This window comes from Wasmannia auropunctata, unplaced genomic scaffold, assembly GCF_000956235.1.
Source record: "Wasmannia auropunctata unplaced genomic scaffold, wasmannia.A_1.0, whole genome shotgun sequence".
Classification (NCBI taxonomy): Eukaryota; Metazoa; Arthropoda; class Insecta; order Hymenoptera; family Formicidae; genus Wasmannia; species Wasmannia auropunctata.
Genome location: NW_012097940.1, coordinates 22,901 through 32,169, shown reverse-complemented (window position 1 = coordinate 32,169; position 9,269 = coordinate 22,901). Strand labels below are relative to the sequence as shown.

At 39.3% G+C, this 9,269-nt stretch overlaps 2 protein-coding genes across 2 annotated transcripts; both read left to right on the top strand.

Moving 5' to 3' along the window:
• The first annotated feature begins 503 nt into the window (after window positions 1-503).
• LOC105462375 (ubiquitin-conjugating enzyme E2 C) lies at window positions 504-2,502 on the top strand. Its single transcript, XM_011708900.1, has 4 exons — window positions 504-801; window positions 1,149-1,263; window positions 1,599-1,803; window positions 1,900-2,502. The coding sequence occupies exons 1-4, from the start codon at window positions 698-700 to the stop codon at window positions 2,037-2,039; spliced, it is 564 nt and encodes a 187-aa protein (XP_011707202.1). The 5' UTR covers window positions 504-697; the 3' UTR covers window positions 2,040-2,502.
• A 76-nt stretch (window positions 2,503-2,578) lies between these two features.
• LOC105462374 (valacyclovir hydrolase-like) lies at window positions 2,579-8,061 on the top strand. The gene is made up of 5 exons (XM_011708899.1): window positions 2,579-3,898; window positions 4,013-4,103; window positions 5,016-5,336; window positions 5,632-5,887; window positions 5,981-8,061. The coding sequence occupies exons 1-5, from the start codon at window positions 3,797-3,799 to the stop codon at window positions 6,099-6,101; spliced, it is 891 nt and encodes a 296-aa protein (XP_011707201.1). The 5' UTR covers window positions 2,579-3,796; the 3' UTR covers window positions 6,102-8,061.
• Window positions 8,062-9,269: the final 1,208 nt, after the last annotated feature.

The window sequence follows — 9,269 nt, the reverse complement described above, 5'->3', positions numbered from 1 at the left end:
GGGGGGGGAGAAGGTGAGGGGAAAAAAAAAGATGTCGACTCTCTCGATCGATACCTCACAGCGCGATCACGCTATCCCGTATGTCCGTCTCTCGCCGATCCCACGAAGTCCCATCTCCTCGCCGTTTCCGAGCGCATCGACAATTCCGAGAACAAGATTCCCGCGACGACGGAGTCGTTATCGATCACATCGCGAGACCGCTGCTCCCGGATTTTCCCGGAACGCGACCGGGACTGAGACTACACGAGGGCCGCAATGTCTCGCGAACGCTCGAGCGCGAGTGTCGCGAATCCCGGGGTATCACGGACTCGAATAGCCCGTCCGTCGCCGCGTAAAACACGCGACGCGAAAACCGCGTGAACGACGTGAACGGGGGGGGCCGACGAGAGACACGAGAGACGAGAGAATCCGCCGCGACGCGGCGCCGCCCAACGGCGCAACAGCTGTTTTGCCGCCCGATGTTTTCGAGCCGGGCAGTAAACCGCCCCCCCGCCTCCGTGCAGCATTCAAATTTCCGCCGTGCTGTTGTGACCGTCAATCGTGGTCGGAGTCGAAGAGAGAGAGAGGAACGGGGAGAGTGTTGCGACCGTCGCTCGTGCTCCGTGAAGACTAGACACTTCTCGCCCGGACTCGTCTCGGCTCCCCCCAGGAAAACGCGAAGACTACCCTCCCCCCTCCCCGCGAGGGTGCCCTCAGGATGGCACAGAACGTGAACCCGTTCAGCTCGATGCAGAACACGCCGACTAAGGCCGCCGAGGAGAAGCAGAGCTTGCCGAAGGACAATCATGCAGTCAGCAAACGGTAACGCGAAATCGAGTTAAGCGGGAGAGCTGACTGGCGAGTTTTCGCTCGAATCCCAATCCCGTTCGCGAGGCCCTCGAAATTTTTCCCGGAAACGGAACGCCTATTCGCGGAATCCGCGGCGCAATCGATATCGCTTTGTTCGCTCGCTGCAGTCACATAACCTACAGCGAGCTGGGACGCTTGCTTCGATCTTGAGCGCGAACCGTCAGGGAAGTTGTTCTCCCGTCGGGAGACCCGACTTTACGACGCCCCGCCGTGGCGCGCCGCCTCGTAAACTCGTCCCCTGGAGGTTATTGTTTCAAATCGCATGAAAACATTTGCATTTACTTTTTACGTTCGTCCAGGTTGCAGAAGGAGCTCATGGTGCTGATGATGAGCAGCGAGCATGGAGTATCCGCCTTTCCAGAGGGAGAGAATTTGTTCAAGTGGATCGGGACTATCACAGGACCAAGAGATACGGTAGGATTCCCATTCTATCTTAGACCAAGAGATACGGTAGAATTCCCTCTCTATCTTATTGCTAGACCCACTCTACTTTAGATTACGATTGCTAGACCCACTCTACTTTAGATTACGTTGCGTTAGGTCTACAGTGTGACTTTCAAGACTTAAGATTTGAGAAAATTGACCAATCATAGTCGATTATTTATCTTACGATTCATGAAAAGGGGAACGATCGATAGCGATTGGTCAATTTTCTTAAATCTTAAAGTTTGCGTCTCATTGTTAGACGTCGCTTTTTAATGCTTCTAATGTAACAAAAAGTTATCTAGTGAAACTTTTATCTGTCGCAGGTATACGCCGGTCTCACCTACAAATTGACCTTAGAATTTCCACATAGCTATCCGTATAGTGCTCCCATAGTACGCTTCGCTACGCCTTGCTTCCATCCAAATGTAGATACCGGCGGTAACATTTGCCTAGACATATTGAAGGACAAGTGGAGCGCGTTGTATGACGTCCGCACGATTCTACTCTCCATACAGTCCCTACTTGGTGGTAAGTAATGAATAAAAAGTGGATTGTTACGATATGAATTAATATTTAATACTATGGGCAACACAATTTGCTTTATATTTATAATCTATTATGTAGAGCCCAACAACGAGAGCCCGCTTAATCTCGAAGCGGCGGAGCTGTGGAACAATCAGATAAAATACAAAAAGTATCTGATGGAAGAATATCACAGGGCGGTCGATCGAACACAGAGCAATCGCAATCAACAAGATTCATGATAAGCCATGACACCATAATCCATTTTGAATCATTTAATATTATTATTCCTTATGATTGGTAGGATTATAATTAAGTGTACGATTAATTAGAACTGTCTCTGGCACTTCTCTCGGCGGTCATCAAGCACTATTATTGAGTCTAATTTTTTGGATTCTCTTTTTCTTTCGATACAGCACGACAATGACGAAATTCTTCATGAATTATGTACGTGCCACATTGCATTTAGATTGTATCGCGCAAGATTTTTGTAGGAACTTTTTGTAAGAACAGTTATAAATTTATGTATAATCGTCGGTATTAAGACAATTGCACTACATTTATTTATTTACCATATAGAAACACCATATGCGTTGGTTTTTCGATCATTACCGTCATCGTTTGTACATTACATCTACATTCGATATTTGTTTCCATTTTTACCATTACTGTATAGTTCTAAAATAAATATTTTAATGATCATACAATTATTAGGAGTGAATTTCCAATTTCCTCAAAATGTGATTTAACATTAATACATTTAACATTAATCGCGCGAAGATATTTATTTTTTTAATTTTATTACATTCTAGCAAAATATAAATTTTGTCGATTTTCGAGAATTTAGATTTTCGTGGTTTAAAATTCTGAAAAATTTAGGATTTTGGAATAGTGTTTTTCAGAATTAGACAAATTAATAGTTTTATACATAAATAAATAAAAGATTTGTTTATTGTGTCATTATTGAGTATATAACCATTTAAAAGTTAAAAATACAAACTCTAGAATAACTCATAGCCGCTGCAATCTTGATAGATAACGGCATTTTCGAACTTATTTATGAACTTTGTTGTCAGATTATTATTTGATTATGTAAATATTTTTGCAATATTTTTGTTTATTATGTTCTCCTGAATATTATGCTCTGCTTTCTCAATTGTTGTAAATTTAGATTTTCGTGTTGGAATTTCTAAACTTAAAATTCCAAAAATGTGCGATTTTGAGAATTTTTGTTAATTTAATCTATAGGAATGAATGTGGAGAAATTACAAGACAAACATTTTGTATCATTAATGAGTTTTACAGTACTTTTAAATGCACATTTAAATGCACAGGATATACACATTAATCGTATCATCGTATTTTCACTTTTTCTTTATTTCTTCTACATTATGCATAAGATAACAATTTAAATAAAAATAGTCAAACGACTTATTTCAAAATGAACTAATTTTAATAATTATTAAAATTTTGAAATAATTACTTTAAATGATATTTAAAAACTTTAAATAATTATTGAAATTATAATTTAAATTGGTATAACTTAATCGCACTATTTACAAGTAATCGTGCTTTATCGGACTAAAATAAAGGCAATGCAAGCTGGTGATAGATAAATGTGAAATAAAAAAAATAAATATTTATTTCTTGTTTCACGATGTATTGACAAGTTCAACATTTTCAGCTGCAGTATATGTATAAACTGAAGAAAAGAATAAGTACTTTGCCACGTGTAACTTACTGCATTATCATAATTTGTACGTTCAAGGAGGTGCTATTAGTGCTATTTGAGTCGTTCTTTCATTCGTTAGACGTAAAACGAGGATAGAGCGTCTCCTCGAAAGTGGCCAATATTTGTGAGGCATGTGCATTTTTAAATTGCATATATCTAAATTCGACGATATAACGATGCCGATATGCGCCGTCTGCAGTGCACCACGATCGGTTCGCAAGTTTCAATTGGTCGCAAACTAACGTGTATATACGCAACACGTGAAAGATGTATGCTCGTTTTACATTGCATAACGTCGCAAAATCCAAGAGCCGAATCGTGCGGACCCGACAAATATCAACTACGGCGAGTAAAGCCCGTGAGATAAAAGTATGTATAGGCGCTAAACGTAAATAATGTATAGAATCCTGCCGTTTTCTCATCGATCATTTCACGGATCATTCCTCGATTATCTTATTAAGCAGAGTGCATTCCTGTTAACAGGAACGAAAGATCAAAGTGAACGACATGGAAATTAATTATGGTAGTGTTGGCACGGGTGACCATCCAGTTTTGCTGTTGCCTGGCGCCTTGGGTAAGCCGATTTATGAAATAATTTTTTTTATTTATTAGAGATATAAAGATATAATTAAATAACAGTTTTACACATATATAAATGAAAAATCACTTTATTGGGTATAACCATTTAAAAGTATGATATATATACAACGCTATAGAATGGTTCACAGCCGCTACGGCTTTGAGGTGTCAGCATTTTCGAACTTATTAACTAACTTCGTTTATCAGATTATTATTATGATTATTTAAAGCTACTACTAAATTACATCCTGCAGCTGGCGCTATTATATTATAACGCAAAATTTAAACAGTTTCGCGCATTGACTTTATCAGCATTTACCATCTACTGTAAATCTGGATGGATATTCTATTTAAACGTTCATTGTTGGATGAAAAACAAGATATATCTATAATAGCGTCCATCCATCTCATTATGATTTTGATAATAAAAAAATCAAATTTTTAGAACAAGATTGTAATTGTCACTTCTACCGTTCTTTATTGCAATATATAACTGTTTTTTTATCCCTTGCGATTATTTCTAATTTTAAGGAAGTTGCAGTTTGCATTTGTTAAATTTTTAAAATCTTAAATTAATATAAATGTTAATTTGTTTGGAGAAAAGATCCCAGATGGCTAAACCGATGTCAAACAGATTTTGCAAAGTGCTTGCTACAGAAATTCTATCGGTAGAATGCCAGTAGAAATGCTACAGAGCTTGCTGACAGAATATGATGATAGATTGATTGCGGAAACCGCTCGGTTTCTGCTGCCACATTATACTGACAGAACACGAGCTTAATGCAGACGCAATTGACGCCAATCTGCTTCAATATTCGAACTTGCTGACGAACTGCTAGCGCGCCACTAACAATTTTTTTCACCGGGAACGGGAAATTCATATAGTCCAGCAAAATGGATGTTTCAGGAACTATACGGACCAGTTTTAAGCCGCAGCTGGAAAATCTGAATGTGGACAAGCTGACGTTAGTGGCGTGGGAACCACCCGGCTACGGAAAGTCGCGGCCGCCCGACAGAACGTTCCCGGATGATTTCTATCAGCGCGACGCCACGTATGCCTACACTCTGATGAAGATTCTCGGCTACTCGAAATTCTCTATGATCGGCTGGAGCAACGGCGGCATCACGTCGCTTGTTCTCGCCTCGGCGTATCCCGAGAGCGTCCACAAACTGGTTGTCACTGGCGCGCACTCGTACATAACCCAGGACGAGACGAAAATATACGAAAGTATGACTTCACCCCGCTCGCGATGTCGTAGAGCTAAAGATGAAGCCTTTTCTAGCGTTTAACAATGCAAGTTGTCGAAATCTCATTATTTTATAACAGATATCAAGATGTGAAAAGTTGTGGGAATCCGTAAATTCGATGGATTCGTAGAAGATCGCTAAAATTTCTAAATATCTTAAAAATAGCTAAATTTTACAAATACCGACGCGACATTTCTCCGTCGTGTTATCGAAAGCGCATTAAAATATTTTATTTCTTTCGATCGCGTAAAACCTCGTGAAATATTACTGTTCAGGCCTCAGGGACATCAACAACTGGTCGGAAAACATGAGGGCACCGTTGATGGAAGTCTACGGTAAGGATTATTTCCAAAAGATGTGGTCGGATTGGACGGACACTGCGCTGAGATTGTACAAAACGCGAAACGGCAATCTGTGCAAACAGGCCTTACCGAAGATAAAATGTCCGACTTTAATCATTCACGGAGCCAGAGACCCGGTAGTCATGCTGGAGCATCCGATGTATCTAAAGCAAAATATCCCCGACTCGACGTTCGTATCTTTACAGACATTTTTACATGTTTTAGGTGGAAAAACCCAGATAAAATTTACAATATCTTTCTATTAATCTCCATTTTATTACAGACTGTATGTATTCGAAGAGGGCGCACATACTCTTCACTTAAGATATCCTGAGAAGTTCAATAATTTGGTCACGAAGTTCCTTGTTGGCCAATCGAAAATGCATGATAGTTCAATACTATAAAGATCATACATTATATGTTACATCTGTGGTGGTGATGTCACGTATAATGGCATTTTATTATTGTATCGCGTGTTATTTTATCACATTCACGGTTTTATAATATAAAATGATAATGCACCCTTCGCTTCGTCATTTGCTTTATTTTATCGCAGAGCCTTTATCATCTTTCAGATTCGATGATTTAATGAGTTAACATCCTAACTAACAATAAATTATGTTTAGTCAAATGTGAGCGAATGAAAGTGGGAATGATAAGAATTCCGAGCCGTCATTACAAACCGGGTTTATATCAGACATACGTCCTGAGTAATACCTGAATAATATCTGCCTATCGATTAAAAATGGTTCGAATATACCTAAAGACCTGAATTTGCAAATATTTACATAGTATAATACGAAACATTGAAATAACATCGAATAACAAATTGCGGCTGCTTAAATTTCCGCGTACGGCTAATGCTGCATCATAATAAATGATCCAGTTATTGCATAACGTCGCAGGCAAAGCTATTATTCGCTTTAGATACATGCTGCGTATATTAACTGCGTAAAATTGTTTGATACGTGCGACATTTAATCTTGAATCTTAATAATCTTGTACGCTCTCGAAGCGCAAAGTGCACCGCTGTTTAGAATGATGCATTTAATTTTAGCTGGATATACCGATGACATCAACAACGAGAAAATAATGTCGAAGATATCTATGATAATTACATATGTTTTTACAGAATAATAGAGCATCAATTTAATTTTAATACATTATAACAGCGATAATTTGCACATATTTAAATCATCATTAATATTAATATATTACATATAATTAGTCAATACATATAATTTTATCTGTCGTTATCATATCGAAGTTACCAAAAAAAAACGTGTTTTCTACAACTTAACGCGTGTGTTCTGGTCTATTTCATATTAGACCAGAAGTCGTAATCAATCTGCGGATCGCCTGCTGGCGCTTACAGCGTGCATGCCGCATTCGAGATATGTACCGAGAAATCCTTCGCACATAGATAGAAAGCGGTCTTGTGCCACTTATTATACAAGCGTCTTTATATCCAAAGAGGGCCGAGGCGCGCATGACGCTTTTTCGTCGTTCGACTTGCCTGACGATCGAACGCGGCCGTATATTGAACAGGGATTGACCAAACAGCAACATGCGACCCCAAATGATGCTCTATATAGGGGTCTCGTAACCCAGTATCGAAACCGGAGATAACGCGTACCATTACCTAAATAGAAGCCCGGCCGTGGATCGTAGGCTTTTCGTGCCGACCCATTTCGATCAACAGATAGTCCGAAATTTAATTTCTCTCATTTCCTTCCATTTCAAGGGAATTGATTAGAAATAAAGTACGCGTGATTTGTATAGAAAACATTATTTGAATGTCACACAATGAAAACGGAGAGATGAATAAACGTACAATTTGTGTGAAATCAATTTTAAACACGAAATTATTAAAATCTACACAAATTTTTAAATCTACTTTGAAATATAAACTCTAAAATCTCTTCATTTACAGAAATGCATTACGTTTTTTGGGCCAAACTTTTCAATTTTATTAGAAACTGCGAATTTTTGAGCAGTCAAATTTTTGGAGACATCCTCGACTTTCGTAATCAAGAGAAGGCGCGAGTAGTTGCAAAATATGAAAAAAATTGTATCACCGTGAGTGCATTCGCATATTCTAATTATGTAGAGTAGGCAAAAGGGAATGATTTTGCATTTTTTAATTTCAACATTTACTTACATATTCATTGAGATATCACGAAGTCATGTTCCCCAGGGATATATCGTGCGTCTGAATTCTTTGCATTGTAATTCTTTGTATGAACATCCCTCGCTTAAAATTTCACTAGAATAACGTAGAATGAGGCAGAAGAATACATGTATTTCGATCAACTGTAACAACTATACATTAAATGCATTTATGTGCATCGCTGTTGTCATTAATAATCTACAGAAAAAATCTATATTCTTTTATTCCATTTCCAATATTATCGATTTTTTAAACAAGAACAATAGTTTATTTCTAAAAGACGTTTTCCTTCCTGTAAAGGAGATGCTATACAGCGTCTCTGCAATCTCTGCGTTGCGAGGACGCTCGGATTATGCGACATTCTTGAAAAACAGCGAAGTTACGTTATCGGCGTGATAAAAAATTCACGGGAGACGGTATATATATAAACACGCAGACACGCTCGCCGACGCAACAGTGCGGAGAGCATATAGGTATACGGGCGATCGAGAGAAAGCAATAAAAAGACGCGGAATATAAATTGCATGCGGGTGTAGCCAAATATGGACAAAGTACGGTTTCTCGCTCTTCGATCAAGCAAACCTCTCCGTCCCTCTTTCTCCCTCGCTTCCTCCTCCTCTCCTCTCTCTCGTGAAGTGGAAGAGAAAAGAAGCACCAGAATCCGCGGGTGCGCCTTACGAAAACGGTCCTTAATCTCCAGGACCATAACGATAAAACAAACCGAGCCGTCCCGTTTCTCTCGAGTACCGTACGAAAGCACGCTAAGCCTCGAGCGTACAACAATAAATTGATCAGTTTTATCCTGCAGATTTCGGGTCACCCCGAGATACTCGAGCTCGCACGTGGGCATGGCAATTGAGTCACAAATACCGATTTTGGTGTGCTTCGTAATTTCTAATAATTAATCAGCAGACAAATATAGTTTACAATAACAGTTCAAGTAGTTGCTGCAATGACAGTAATAAATGGTTAAATAATTTTGTATGTTACGTGGCCATGGATACGTTGAAAGTTATACTTTTGTGACTTAATCTAACTTCTAAATTAATTCTTATAGCGCTCGTCAACGTAACGGATGCCTCGACATCGGATAATTCTGAATTTGGATTGTCCCGTGCAGCGCATGATGCATTCTGCCGACGTGGCAGTATACAAAAGCGACTAACGAGATCTCCTTGTACGTCCCACATATCTCGTTTTAGGCGAGTGCTCTCGGCGCGCGTAACTCCTCGGCTCTCGATCCTTTCTTCATTAAGTGGGGTACCTTTATTGCCTTTAAATGGCATCGAAATGTGATACTGACGCGACGGCGTTATGTAATGTTATAGCTATCGAATAACGATCGTCGTAACACATAGGCGCATATATATTCATAGTCGGCTCTTATTATATTCAAGACCGT